This window comes from Chironomus tepperi, unplaced genomic scaffold, assembly GCF_022539635.2.
Source record: "Chironomus tepperi strain 1889 unplaced genomic scaffold, CSIRO-AGI_Ctep_v1 contig_354, whole genome shotgun sequence".
NCBI lineage: Eukaryota > Metazoa > Arthropoda > Insecta > Diptera > Chironomidae > Chironomus > Chironomus tepperi.
Genome location: NW_027226476.1, coordinates 4,598,478 through 4,613,887, shown reverse-complemented (window position 1 = coordinate 4,613,887; position 15,410 = coordinate 4,598,478). Strand labels below are relative to the sequence as shown.

The window sequence follows — 15,410 nt, the reverse complement described above, 5'->3', positions numbered from 1 at the left end:
TTTTGCTGACTTCTCTCAGTTTTCGTGCTGCTTACCGACGGTAAAGATCGCTGCTATTTAGTCGAGTTTGAATAAGAAGAAGTCAAAAATGAATGTGAATATTTTGATAATTTTCTGTGGACTTTTGTGGATGCAAAGCTGTGCTGATGCTCAATCAGCTGACTGTTACTATGGCATGCAAAATTTTGTGACCACTGGTTACTTAAGTCAGAACAAAAGCTATTATTCCTGCTACTTAAGCACAAAATTGCAAAGTTTAATCAACAAAGCGACAACAATCAATGGACAGCATAACTCTGGACATACTGATGATGATGTCAGATTCTTGTACATTAGCAACGGCAGCAGCATCAACACATTTTCATCAATTTTTTGTCAAAAATTTAAAAATCTTGAAGTTATATACTCAGTCGATGCTGTTAATTCAATTGATGGGAATTCATTAGAAAAGTGTGAAAATTTGGATGTTTTGTATCTAGATAGAACCCGGCTTAGCTCCATACCCAATGAATTGCTCACCAGAAATTCCAAACTTACACAGATATGGATAACAGAAAGTCAAGTGACAACATTGCCTGAAAATTTATTTTCATCCCAAAATAAGCTCAAATTATTAGAATTAAGAGGAAATCAAATCAATTTTTTGTCATCAAATATTTTTAATCCACTGATTCAACTTGGACAGCTTGATTTATCCAATAACAAGCTTCAGTCAATTGACTCAAAATGGTTTCAAAATTTAGGCAATTTAAAGCAGCTGTTTTTAGATGAAAACCAAATTTCATCAGTTCCAGATAAATCCTTTGAGTTTTTGACAAAAGTAGAGGAACTTTCCCTTTCTAGTAACAGAATTAAGTTCCTAAATTCAGATTCCTTTGTTGGTCTACATAACCTCAAAAAACTGTACCTCTACAACAATGAAATCTCAGAACTGCCACAAAATACTTTTAAACCTTTAAGAAATTTGGAATTATTAAGCATGTTTAATAACAAGTTAACTATAATTGATGCTGCATCCTTTGGTGTTCATAAGAATTTAAATACAATCTATCTTGATAACAACAAAATCAATCAAATTGATGAAAAGTTCATTGATAATACAGCAGTTAATTGGATAAATATGACTGGCAACATATGCAGCAATGAAGTCCTCAGAGGAACTAAAATCAAAGTTGGACTGAAGATATGTTTTGAGAATTATAAAACAACAAAAACTCAGCATGAAGTCACTCGTACTCATCAATGTGGACAGCCTATCAAAGGAGCTGGAACTATTATTGGTGGCAGATATGCTCCAAGGGGTAACTTTCCATGGTAAGTACAGCATGTACATCAACAAAAGTCATAAAATGTCAACTGTCATACTCTTCAGGATTGCAGTCCTGTCTACTGCATCTGGTGAATATATTTGTGGAGGAACACTTGTGTCTAAGCAAAAAGTCGTAACTGGTAAGTCTAAGGATGTAAGCTTTGGGACCAGACACTTAAGCACCCCTCTTACCTCCCTCATTATAGCTGGACATTGCATTCAAGACAAACATGCTCCAAAGCCGACGTTAGCAGGTGAAGTCATCGTTCAACTTGGCACTTATGATCTGGATAGAAAAATTGAAGTCGGAAGAGCTTCTCATGCTGTCCAAAGTATCAATGTTCATCCTGATTGGAATACACTCACACAGGCTTTTGATGCTGACATTGCTGTGCTGGTTTTGGACATAGAAGTCACATTTAGTGGATTTATTCAACCAATTTGTCTCGTCCAAGCTACATCTGCATCAACTGGTGTCGTTGTTGGATATGGAGTAAGTGAAGACGGTACAAAAAAGCATGAAAATATCCCCAAAATACTCGAAACTCCAATTCACAGCAACGAAGACTGCTTCCTTAACAACTTTTTATTGGCTAAACTGTCAAGTAAGCGAACATTTTGTGGAGGAACTGGAACTGGAATTGGAGTTTGTCGTGGTGACAGTGGAAATGGATTATTTGTGACTGATGGAACTACTTATTATCTTCGTGGAATTGTGTCATCATCATTAATTGGTGGACCTTATGGATGTGATGTTGATACTTATTCTGTATTTACGGATGTGACTAAATACATCGATTGGATCAATAAGGTGTCCACAAGTCGATTTGACTAATCACTTGACTTTGGCCAGTCATGGTATTTTATTTGCTGGCCAGTCATGACTCATGACATGTCATACAATTGCTGTCCAGTCTATTATATTATGGACATAAATATATTAATCTTGGCATTTTTGCTAACATTTTTGTAATAATTTTGGGTGATTGGAAATAAAAGTTATAAAATTTTAATAAATTAATTGCTTTATTTTTGACCTTTTTAATTCTTACAGAATATTAAGCACAAATTTGAGAACAATTTCACACATTTATTGTCATATCCATTGAGCAGCACAATGCAGTGGATCATTAAGGCTTCACTACGCTGTCAGGTCTATGACAAGACATGTGTGTGTCATTTTGTGGCTTAATCCTTGACCGACAGTGTGCATCCTCATCTTAATGAGCACATTCATGACCTAACTCAATCAATTTAATTAAGCATGCTCATTTTTGTGACTATAGTCATGCACCTTGTCTAATTCACTATATTATGCTGCTCGGGCATGTATCAGCATATACTTAATCATCAACAATTGCAATTTTAGGAATTAATTAAAGATTTAAATTATTTTGAGTTCCTTTAAACTTCCTTAAGCTTAATAATTGATTTAATTAACTTTTAATATACATTTAAGGTAAGCTGAGGTAGAATTTTAGTTGACATAAATCATTGCTATAATATTAAGTATCTCGAGTGACACATCATGACAATCACATGACGTCATCAAGACATCACAATGTCATCTCTTAATTATGTGCCATTTGGGTAAACATTTATTAAATATTTTTAATCGTACATCCTTCGTGCTCCATCTGATGCTTTCCTCTTCCTTTTCCCCTTATGTCCATCATGTGATAACATTGGTACGCTACTTCCAGTTGCCATTCCTTTACTCTCAAAATCAACACTTCCACCGACACTTTCCTTCATGTCTTTGACAGATTTCATAAGTTCATTTGACATAAAATAGGAACTAGACACTCCGTTATTTTCCTCACAATCAATACAGAAACAGATGAGAATTGTATCTGCTGTTATTTCAACGAGCATCAAGATACAGTGGGCGATGATGAAAGCAAAGACCCCACCAATAATTAAGGATATTTTCAGTGAGTATTTTTGGTCCGTCTAAAATTTAAAAAAATAATTTTAAAATAATTTCAAAAAAAAATCTCAATTTGGAAATTACGCAACGCAAAATGATTACCCCGAGGCGCCCTCTCCTAACCTCGAGGCATTCTCACCCAACCCAGAGGCATTCTCACCCAACCCCGAGGCATTCTCACCCAACCCCGAGGCATTCTCACCCAACCCAGAGCCATTCTCACCCAACCCAGAGCCATTCTCACCCAACCCCGAGGCATTCTCACCCAACCCCGAGGCATTCTCACCCAACCCCGAGGCATTCTCACCCAACCCCGAGGCATTCTCACCCAACCCAGAGCCATTCTCACCCAACCCAGAGCCATTCTCACCCAACCCAGAGCCATTCTCACCCAACCCCGAGGCATTCTCATCCAACCCCGAGGCATTCTCACCCAACCCAGAGGGTTCTACTCTGCTCCTTTATGCGTTACGTAATTTTCAAAAATTTTCAAAAATAAATCTACAAACATTTATCCAAATCGCCGGATATCCAACCACAGTAGAAATAACAGCAATCAGAATTTTACAAGCAAACATCGCAATGTCTCCATAATGGCTCAATGCAACAATATCCATTATACGTTGTGACACCAAATTGTAAGCCTGTTTACCAGATTTAAGAAATGGAGTTCCATCTTTTGCTACTAAGGTATAAGCTCTCGGTGCTAAATATTGTGTTACTTCATCGAATGCTTTGACTGACTTGATGCAGCACATAGATGTAATGTTACTTAGACAGTTGCCTTGTTTGCCTTCGGTTGTCTATGGATTATATTTAGAATAATTAGAGATTTATGTTAATTATCAAGTATATAAAGCAGTGTTGTTCAGACTGTGTGACACGACACACCAGTGCTGTGTTGTCCAAACTGTGTGACACGACACACTAGTTCAGTGTTTTCCAAACTGTGTGACACGACACACTAGTTTAGTGTTGTCCAAACTGTGTGACACGACACACTAGTGCAGTATTGTCCAAACTGTGTGACACGACACATTAGTGCAGTGTTGTCCAAACTGTGTGACACGACACATTAGTGCAGTGTTGTCCAAACTGTGTGACACGACACACCAGTGCAGTGTTGTCCAAACTGTGTGACACGACACACTAGTTCAGTGTTGTCCAAACTGTGTGACACGACACACTAGTGCAGTGTTGTCCAAACTGTGTGACACGACACACTAGTTCAGTGTTGTCCAAACTGTGTGACACGACACACTAGTGCAGTGTTGTCCAAACTGTGTGACACGACACACTAGTGCTGTGTTGTCCAAACTGTGTGACACGACACACTAGTTCAGTGTTGTCCAAACTGTGTGACACGACACACTAGTGCTGTGTTGTCCAAACTGTGTGACACGACACACTAATTCAGTGTTGTCCAAACTGTGTGACACGACACACCAGTGCAGTGTTGTCCAAACTATTAAACTAAGTTGTGCCATGTCACAAAAAAAGTTGTACAGCACTGATCTAGACATTATTCGTTCAAATATAGCTTCACATTCCCAATACTCACCCTAAATGGAAATAAAACAATCCTAAAAATCTTTCCAAATATAATCAGCAATGATCCCATGCATGCACTTCCCAAATGGAACCGAATAAGATGAAAAACTGATGATTTAATTGGCTGTTGAGGCTTTGTCTTGTCACGATTAAAATACCATCGTAAAACAGTTCCAGAAATGATAAAATGTTGACAACTTAGGGCAAATTGTACTGTCCAGATGAATGTTCCAATTATGATGAATAATGGAAAGACTTGTGGCTTATTATTGATGTCAGGAGGAATTGATGTGAAGAATTTGTAGAATATGATGTAGGAAATTGTGATGGTGACGATGGTCTTGAAAATTAGATTGGTAATTATTGGTCAAAATTGGTATACTGAGTGTATGGCATAGGAATGATGGAGAAGCTTGGGTCAGGTTGACGTGAGTATGGTCTGGGTAGGATTCACAAGAAGGTGAGACGGGGTTTGGATGTGAAACGCTCAAAAAATCCCTAGATTCGTCCTTAGGTCTGGGGTCATATTCTGTCTCAAGTTAGAAGTCAAGTCCTATGGTCCTATAGTCCTATGGTCCTATGGTCTTATGGTCTTATGGTCCTATGGTCCTATGGTCCTATGGTCTTATGGTCTTATGGTCTTATGGTATTATGGTATTATGGTCTTATGGTCCTATGGTCTTATGGTCTTATGGTCTTATGGTCTTATGGTCTTATGGTCCTATGGTCCTATGGTCTTATGGTCCTATGGTCCTATGGTCTTATGGTCTTATGGTCTTATGGTATTATGGTATTATGGTCTTATGGTCCTATGGTCTTATGGTCTTATGGTCTTATGGTCTTATGGTCTTATGGTCCTATGGTCCTATGGTCTTATGGTCCTATGGTCCTATGGTCTTATGGTCCTATGGTCTTATGGTCCTATGGTCCTATGGTCTTATGGTCTTATGGTCCTATGGTCCTATGGTCTTATGGTCTTATGGTCCTATGGTCTTATGGTCCTATGGTCTTATGGTCCTATGGTCTTATGGTCCTATGGTCCTATGGTCTTATGGTCTTATGGTCTTATGGTCTTATGGTCTTATGGTCTTATGGTCCTATGGTCTTATGGTCCTATGGTCCTATAGTCCTAAAGTATAATAAAGTATAATAAAATCACATCTTACCAATAATGGTTCATTCTTTAAACTCGAAACATCCACAAATACAGCACAACATTCCTTTATGAATGCAGCAACAGCATTAATTCTCACACGATACCAAAACATTAAAATTAATAAAATTAATCCAGTAATTAGTGATAAAATTGCAATAATACGATAACCAGCCATTTCAGAAAGTCCAGCAAATGAGCAAAAGAAAATGACAAGTGCTGCATTTATGATCCAAATGACACTTTTTGCTGATCTACCAAAAAGCACTAAGAATATGTATGAGAATATTAGAGACACAATTGACATTGAAGCTACTAAATGCCATGCAATTTCGTATGATCCTTGATTATTGGCTTTGGATGGTGTTGAGGTTGTTGGTTTTGTAGTTGGTGCTGCAGATGATGACTCAAATGATGTCTAAAAGTAATAAAAATTGTTCAGGGTAATGTCCAATGTGGGAGGGTGTGAAGGAGAGTAATGTCCAATGTGGGAGGGTGTGAAGGAGGGTAATGTCCAATGTGGGAGGGTGTGAAGGAGGGTAATGTCCAAGGTGGAAGGGTGTGAAGGAGGGTAATGTCCAATGTGGGAGGGTGTGAAGGAGGGTAATGTCCAAGGTGGGAGGGTGTGAAGGAGGGTAATGTCCAATGTGGGAGGGTGTGAAGGAGGGTAATGTCCAATGTGGGAGGGTGTGAAGGAGGGTAATGTCCAATGTGGGAGGGTGTGAAGGAGGGTAATGTCCAATGTGGGAGGGTGTGAAGGAGGGTAAGGTCCAAGGTGGAAGGGTGTGAAGGAGGGTAATGTCTAAAGTGGGAGGGTGTGAAGGAGAGTAATGTCCAATGTGGGAGGGTGTGAAGGAGGGTAATGTACCTTCGTAGTCGTTTCCATTCCAATACTTGTTGTCGGTAAACTTGACTGAGTTGTTGTTGTTGCATCCATGCCTTTTGTTGTTAATTCATGAAATTTATTTTCAGGTATTTTAGTCGGATCCATAGTTCTTAACGGTACAGTCACTAAAACAGTTGCCATAGTTGTTGTTGGGAGATTTTCTGGTTCCGTAATTGTAAGAATTGTTGAAGTTGAGGAAGTCGTTGAAGCTGTGGATGTTGTTGAAATTCCAGACGTTGTTGGTATGGCTGAGGATGTTGCAGTTGGAGCTGCTGAGGTCGCTGCAGCTATGTCATTTCTTTTGGTTCTTTTAAATCCTGTTAATGCCTGTGGAGTTGGAATCAGCTCATGTTTATGGACCGGATCAGCAGTTGTTGAAGTTGCAGTTGTCATTGGAATTTCATGGCTTAATGTCGTTCCTTCAACAGATGTTGGAATGATGTTATCAGGCTTAATTGTTGTTGTTTGATCAATATTCAAGTCTGGAATTTTAATAGAAGCAGCAGTGGTTCCAGCAGATGTATCTGTGACTGCTTTAACTGTATCAACATCAGGTATGACTTGTTTATTTGGATTTTCAGATGGAACTGCTGCTTCACTTGTAATTTGACTTGTTGAACTTTGAGTTGTTGTTGTAATTACTTCCGATTGACTTAAAGTTGAACTTGATAATGGCAATAAGGTGGTTGAAGGCTCAAGTGATGTAATTGTTGTTGACTCATGACTTGCTTCTGTATTTACAGTAATAATTGATTTGGGAATATCAGTTAATTCAATTAATGGTGCTAAAGTTGTTGGGCTATAGAGGATTTGAGGCTTTACAATTGACTTGTCATTGTCACTTCCATAAATCAGAGTAACTCCAATCTAAAAGTTATGGATATGTTGATTAGTAATGTTAGTCACGGCAATCAGCATCCATGAACAGCACAATGTGACAAAATTGACCATTACGTACCCTAACAGGCATAGAGCATGCTCACATGGTAGTATGAAGGCATGCTCATTGTATGTTAAGGAGTAGTCATTAGACATCAAGCCTTCCTGATCTTGGAACTTCGGTAAACGCTTGTCAAGCCACTTTCACGTCATGCCGTCAACATGACAACCTAGTGACTACATTGTGCTGCTCGGGATAGCTCTTTGTATGTTCCTGACTATCACAAATTAGTTAGTCGACCCAAAAATCCTGTATCAAGGCGGCTTGACTCTGACATGGCTCTGGATCCACATTTAGAGTAACGCCGGTCTTGTGCTGGATTATTGGATCAATTACCCGACCAGTAATGTTCGGAATGAATCAAGACTTACCGCTGTCACCAGAAGAGCAAAGCAAAGAATTAAAGGCGCTAAATTTGTGCATTCACGTTCATTTGTTGGTTTGATCTCGATACCCTGTAAGGAAGTGAATTGTAAATTGCATGCCGTGGATATATAAGGAGGGTTAGGTGGTTAACATCCTCTCCATATCCATTTGTACAGTATTTGACAACTTATTTTAAAATAAAAATTTACGTTACAAAGAAAAATAGAATTAACGGTCAAAAAAAATTTGAATTTTAACCACAAAAATTTTTATTTTTTAAAAAAAATTAACGGTCGTTTTTGAGACAACATAGCAGTTCCAGTTGCAACCGTCAAATCACATGACGCAAATTAAATCGATTAAATCATAACAATATAGAGACTATGTTGTCGTAGGTCATTGACGATATAAAGAAGAACTAGGAACAATTTTTCTTAGAATTTTTATTCTTATTACCATCATCGGATGTTCTCAATGACAAAGCGGCGCCAAAGATATTTTCAATGTTTTCTTGTCAGCGATGAATTTGGTCACGTTCGGGTTTACTTATTTGATGGATTTTTATGCAGTTTTTAGGGATTTTTTTGAAGCTTTTTTGGATCCTTTTTGAAATTTTAAGATTTTTTTTTGAATTTCTCAACTTTTTTGGGAAATTTTATTGTCTTTTATTGTCTTTTATTCATTTCTGAATTGAAATTTTAATTTTTTTTTGGATTTTTAAGCTTGAAAAATTGAAATTTTTGGTCTAAAATTGAAAGTTTTCGGTTCAAATTTCGAATTTTCGGCTAAAATTTCGAATTTTCGGTAAAAATTTCGAATTTTCGGTAAAAATTTCGAATTTTCGGTAAAAATTTCAAATTTAATTTTAACTTTTTTAATTAAATTCTTAAAATTTGATTAAATTTTATTTTATTTTAATTTTTATAATTTTTTTAACTTTCTTAAGCAATTTTTAATTTTTTTTTATGAATTTTTCAATTTTTTAAACAATTTTAATTTTTTTAGCACTTTTTTAAACAATTTTTTAACTTTTTAAACAATTTTTAAATTTTTAAAATTAATTTCAATTTTTTTTTCTAATTTTTAATCAATTTTTTTAACAATTTTATATTTTTTTGACAATTTTATTGAATTTTTTTACACTTTTTTTTGAAATTTTCAACAATTTTTTTGAATTTTTCAACAATTTTTTTTTTGAATTTTTCAACAATTTTTTGAATTTTTCAACAATTTTTTTTAAATTTTTCAATAATTTTTTTTGAATTTTTTCACAAGTTTTTTTTTGAATTTTTCAACAATTTTTTTTGAATTTTTTAAAATTTTTCAACAATTTTTTAACATTTTTTTTTTCAAATTGACAATTTTCTAACTATAAAGCACATATTAAGTAAAGCACAGAAAATTTCAATTTTATTGACTTATCAGCTCTGAAGTCTCACAACTTGTGAACACAAAAAGTCTTTTTTTTTTCTCCGATGAGAACAAAAAAGGATGGTGAAATTCCTGTGCATGACAGCACATCCAAGACTCAAAATATTCTCATACTTTTTTTCGCTCAATTTTTGTCAATATTTTGAGTATTTTTTACTCTCAAATAATCTTCAGATGTCATTTGGACTGTTGGTTCCGTCCAGAATTCCTTTTGATTTCTTAGCATGTTGTTAAGGGTGGCGGCTTGCTAGGCCACAGCACCCTGTATTAACCAGAGCCTCGCTTGACTCCGCCCCACTATGTTGCTTGGATTGCGCGAGAAGGTGAGTTTGGTCCATGTCCCCCTGATACCCCTCAATGTTAAGCTTCACAAAATGACTTCACATGGCTTCCGTTCTTGTATCACCAAAGGAATTGGGTGTTTATAATATAAATTAGGTATTTTTCTACTTCCTTTAATGGAAGGTCAGCACTAGTCCTAGCTCAAAGCATACATCTCTCAATGACACCTAGTGCATCCTCATGCGCTTGTGCTGAATTTCAGGTTTCTGACCCATAATGCGCAATGACCTGGATAAGCGGCTTGTAAACAACCAAGGTTGTCCAACACTGAATTATGACTTGTTATTGCTTCCAAATTTCACAAGTCACGTTTTTTCGTGCTTAAAACTGTCTATTTATTTTTGGCAAAGTCAATCGACATTCTCAATTTCCCTTAAAAAGTTCCAAAAAATTATGAAATATTTTACAATTTTGTTCCTTATAGTCCATATTGAGCTAGCCACAAGCAAGAAAGTTCAGCCATGCAAGTCATTTAAAAGTGACTTTGTGCCATTTAATCAAGCTATGCTGAATCTCTTGAGGGATATTAAGGAATACGCAGACAGTAAGTAGCCAATTGTCATTGATAGTCAATTATAATCATGTCCAATATTTTCAGACAATCCAACAGATCCAACACTTGCATCATCAGCTGCATTAGGTCTTAAATGTGAAGCAAATAGTGCAATTAACTTTGCAGCTATGGCTATATGTCGATTATCAGGAGTCAATCCAAGTGTAATCATTGATATTCTTAATGGCACAGCATCTAAACCATTTGAGTCACCTCTGGATTGCATAGCAAGTGACTTGGTTCAGTTAAGACATCAAATTTTAAATATTAGAGATAAAATGGCACCAAAAATAGCAGCAAAGGCAAAATCTTTAGAAAGTATGTAAAATGGACTGAATTTTGAGGTTGAACTTATGGCTGCATACCCGAATAGGACAAATCTGGCGTCAGGTTCGCGTGACTCTTACTTACTTACTTAGCTTGTCGTACAGATCAGTTGTGGTCCATGAGTCACTTGCTGGCTCTATCGCTGACTTCCACTTGCCAATTTCCGATACCAAGCGCAACATCGACAGCTTCCTTCCAACGTCCTTCTTTGACGTCCAGCTTTTAATGCCTTAATTAATGGACTTACCACAGGACGTCCTATAACTTGGTGCCCCATTCAGTTTAAATCCAAATTCACGTCATACCAGACTTGGTGTCGGATTCAATTTGAACCAGATCCAGCACCTGAGCACCTGATACCTAGTCAGAGTCACACCGGACCTGATGCTGGATTTTGAATTTATTAACTGACTTGAGCTACTCGGAATGCCAGAGCTAGAAGTGGACCTGAATTTTGTATGAAAAAGTCAACTCGACTCCATATAGAGGATCTGCTGAATCCTGGTCAATTCCGCGATTAAAAACCCCTAAATTAGACAATAATTTAACTCAATATTAATGCACTGTCCAAGTGTGCAGTGGTTCTTAAACTTAAGTCTGCGACTCCACGACACCTTGATATGTCAGCCATAAAATTATTAGGGTTAGGGATTCAGGGTGGTGGTGGTCGAATCCATTATTTGTAGTAATTTTATGTTAGGTTCAGCCTGCAATTTCTGCATTTTAGATGCTCAAGTATGCAGTATTTTGGAAGGTACCTTATAGTGCATCCAAGGGTCAGCCTTCATTTATTTGTCAGTTTCGGCCAAAGCCTGGATTTATTCACTAATTTCCCTAATTTTTGATCAAAATCAATTTGCAAGGGGGGGTCATTCACGCTCTTAAGGGGGAGGGGAAGGCAGGTCTGCAGTCATAAGACTCATGGCCAATTCCAACGTTAAAATGACTCAAAATTATCCCTAAAATTTTCCAGCTCCAATTGGTGTCTGCCTTAATGTCATAACAAGAATCAACAGCTACATTCCAATTGCAATCAGTACAGTAACATCAAAAGCAGCCATAATCGCTAGTAAGGATGCTTAAACCAGACTTTCTTTAATTTTTTCTATAATATCCCTTAATTTAGGAGAATCGACTGCATTTTCCAAAATTGGAATGCTTGATTTATATCAGGAATATTTGAGGAGCATCTGTGTTTGGGACATAATTGGATCAGCTATGGACGCTATATTGAATACCGATTCGGGTTCTGCAATTGCATACATCAAAGGAGACACAACAAGCTTGGCATATCCATTCAGCTGCTTCAGGATTTTGATTGATTTCTTGAAAAATGGTTTTGTGCAGCAATTGGATGGAATCTTTGCTGGAACACAGTCAACATTAGTTCTACCTGATCAAGGATCATGGTAGGTGTAGGGTAGGTGTAGGGTAGGTGTAGGGTAGGTGTAGGGTAGGTGTAGGGTAGGTGTAGGGTAGGTGTAGGGTAGGTGTAGGGTAGGTGTAGGGTAGGTGTAGGGTAGGTGTAGGGTAGGTGTAGGGTAGGTGTAGGGTAGGTGTAGGGTAGGTGTAGGGTAGGTGTAGGGTAGGTATAGGGTAGGTGTAGGGTAGGTGTAGGGTAGGTGTAGGGTAGGTGTAGGGTAGGTGTAGGGTAGGTGTAGGGTAGGTGTAGGGTAGGTGTAGGGTAGGTGTAGGGTAGGTATAGGGTAGGTGTAGGGTAGGCAAAACGCTGCAAATTCTCAGTAAAGAGGATTTTTATTTATTAATTTTGAGTCTTGTAAGATACATAAAAATATCCAGGCTGAGAAACTATTGCCGCCTAGTTCCTCAGCCTTGGAAAATTCAATTCATATTAAATGCGTACAATTCTCAGTCAAATCGACTTGTGGACACCTTATTGATCCAATCGATGTATTTAGTCACATCCGTAAATACCGAATAAGAATCAACATCACATTCTTGATTTACATTAAGTAACGACGCTGACACAATTCCACGAAGATAATAAGTAGTTCCATCAGTCACAAATAATCCATTTCCACTGTCACCAATGCAAACTCCACTTCCAGTTCCAGTTCCTCCACAAAATGTTCGTCCACTGGAAAGTCCCGCAAATGCTCTGTTGTTCTTAAAACAGTCTCTATTGCTGTGAATCGGAGTTTCGAGTATTTTGGGGATATTTTCATGCTTTTTTGTACCGTCTTCACTTTTTCCATATCCAACAACGACACCAGTTGATGCAGATGTAGCTTGGACGAGACAAATTGGTTGAATATATCTACTAAAATTGACTTCTATGTCCAAAACCAGCACAGCAATGTCAGCATCATACGATTCAGTAAAAGTATTCCAATCAGGATGAATATTGACACTTTGAACAGCATGAGAAGCTCTTCCGACTTCAACTTTTCTGTCCAGGTTGTAAGTACCAAGTGTAACGATGATTTCACGTGCCAACCTTGAATGCAATGTGCGGCTGCAATGAGGGAAGTGAGAAGGTTGGTTAAGACTCTGGGTCCAAAGCATATATCCTTAGACTTACCTGTCACCACTTTTCGGTTAGACACAAGCGTTCCTCCACAAAAAAGGTCACCAGATGCTGTAGACAGGACTGCAACCCTGAAAATAAGGAACGTCGACATTTTATAAGTTTTATTGATGTACATGCTGTACTTACCATGGAAAGTTACCCCTTGGAGCATATCTGCCACCAATAATAGTTCCAGCTCCTTTGATAGGCTGTCCACATTGCTGAGTACGAGTGACTTCATGCTGAATTTTTGTTGTTTTATAATTCTCAAAACATGTCTTCAGTCCAACTTTGATTTTAGTTCCTCTGAGGACTTCATTGCTGCATATGTTGCCAGTCATATTTATCCAATTAACAGCTGTATTATCAATGAATTTCTCATCAATTTGATTGATTTTATTGTTTCCCAGACCAACTGTAACTAAGTTCTTATGAACACCAAAGGATGCAGCATCAATTATAGTTAACTTGTTACTATACATGCTCAATAATTCCAAATTTCTTAATGGTTCAAATGTATTGTGCGACAATTCTGAGATTTCATTGTTGTAGAGGAACAGTTTTTTGAGGTTATGTAGACCAGCAAAGGAGTTTGAATTAAGGAGCTTGTTTCTGTTGCTATAAAGGCCAAGTTCCTCTAAATTGATTAAAAACTCAAAGGATTTATCTGGAACTAATGAAATTTGGTTTTCATTTAAAAACAGCTTTTTTAAATTGCCTAAATTTTGAAACCATTTTGAGTCAATTGACTGTAGCTTGTTATTGGATAGACTAAGACTTTCAAGTTGAATCAGTGGATTAAAAATATTTGATGACAAAAAATTGATTTGATTGTCTTTTAAATTTAATAATTTGAGCTTATTTTGGGATGAAAATAAATTTTCAGGCAATGTTGTCACTTGACTGGTTCTAATCCATATTTGTGTTAGTTTTGAATTCCTGGTGAGCAATTCATTGGGTATGGAGTTAAGCTGAGCTCCATGTAGATCCAAAACATCCAAATTTTCACACTTTTCTAATGAATTTCCATCAATTGAATTAATAGCAGCAGCATATGACTGTACAACTTCAAGATTTTTAAATTTTTCACAATAAATTGATGAAAATGTATTGAGGCTGATACCGTTGGGAATCAACAAGTATGTGACGTCATCATCAGCATGTCCAGAGTTATGCTGTCCATTGATTGTTGTCACTGTGTTGATTAAACTTTGCAATTTTGTGCTTATGGAGCAGGAATAGTAGTTTTTGTTTTGATTTATGTAACCAGTAGTCCAAAAATTTCGTATGCCATAGTCACAGTCAGCTGATTGAGCATCAACACAATTTTGCATCCACAAAATTCCACAGAAAATTATCAAAATATTCACATTCATTTTTGACTTCTTCTTATTCAAACTCGACTAAATAGCAGCAATCTTTACCGTCGGTGAACAGCACAAAAACTGAGAGAGGACAGCAATAAAAAAATCTCAAAAGACAAGATTACAACAACAAAAATAGTATATGCGGCTGATAACATAAATTTGTTTGGCATTTCCAATCATAATTTTGTATATTTTTTCATTCATGGGGTCATGTGCTGATTAAATAACGCAAAATATAGGAACGATTATTTAACCTTGAGCTCTTATCCCGATTTTGTTATGGTACAGTTCAGGTGTATCGCTTTGTCATTCCTAGTGCATCACAACACCATACCGTACCTATGATTACAATCAGGGTTGTTAAAAACAGAATCTAGTGTGTTTTTAAAATGTGTGGAGATGAGTGGATATGAGTGGATATGAGTGGATATGAGTGGATATGAGTGGATATGAGTGGATATGAGTGGATATGAGTGGATATGAGTGGATATGTGTGGATATGAGTGGATATGAGTGGATATGAGTGGATATGAGTGGATATGAGTGGATAAACACATGAAATATATGACATATGGGTACACATTCTGTAAATCAGAATATGTTTTAACAACCCTGGCTACAATCCAATCTTAAGACATAAATCCTCAGCCATACCAGGACTTCATACCATACTCCCCGTTCTCTCCATTTCTCTTCCTTCTTTACACAGCATTCAATTCTCTGAC

General features: G+C 37.0%; 3 protein-coding genes across 3 annotated transcripts; 1 reads left to right on the top strand and 2 right to left on the bottom strand.

The window, feature by feature from the left end:
- The first annotated feature begins 34 nt into the window (after positions 1-34).
- On the top strand, positions 35-2,330 carry LOC139094672 (uncharacterized). The gene is made up of 3 exons (XM_070645803.1): positions 35-1,314; positions 1,373-1,449; positions 1,516-2,330. Exons 1-3 carry the CDS (start codon positions 89-91, stop codon positions 2,142-2,144), a joined length of 1,932 nt encoding a protein of 643 aa, XP_070501904.1. The 5' UTR covers positions 35-88; the 3' UTR covers positions 2,145-2,330.
- On the bottom strand, positions 2,323-8,792 carry LOC139094671 (choline transporter-like protein 1). Its single transcript, XM_070645802.1, has 7 exons — positions 8,592-8,792; positions 8,141-8,224; positions 6,812-7,696; positions 5,957-6,361; positions 4,801-5,130; positions 3,749-4,042; positions 2,323-3,262 (listed from the first exon to the last, which is right to left on the bottom strand). Exons 1-7 carry the CDS (start codon positions 8,595-8,597, stop codon positions 2,921-2,923), a joined length of 2,346 nt encoding a protein of 781 aa, XP_070501903.1. The 5' UTR covers positions 8,598-8,792; the 3' UTR covers positions 2,323-2,920.
- Positions 8,793-12,949: 4,157 nt separating this feature from the next.
- On the bottom strand, positions 12,950-14,740 carry LOC139094622 (phospholipase A2 inhibitor beta-like). The gene is made up of 3 exons (XM_070645747.1): positions 13,466-14,740; positions 13,331-13,407; positions 12,950-13,264 (listed from the first exon to the last, which is right to left on the bottom strand). Exons 1-3 carry the CDS (start codon positions 14,692-14,694, stop codon positions 13,083-13,085), a joined length of 1,488 nt encoding a protein of 495 aa, XP_070501848.1. The 5' UTR covers positions 14,695-14,740; the 3' UTR covers positions 12,950-13,082.
- Positions 14,741-15,410: the final 670 nt, after the last annotated feature.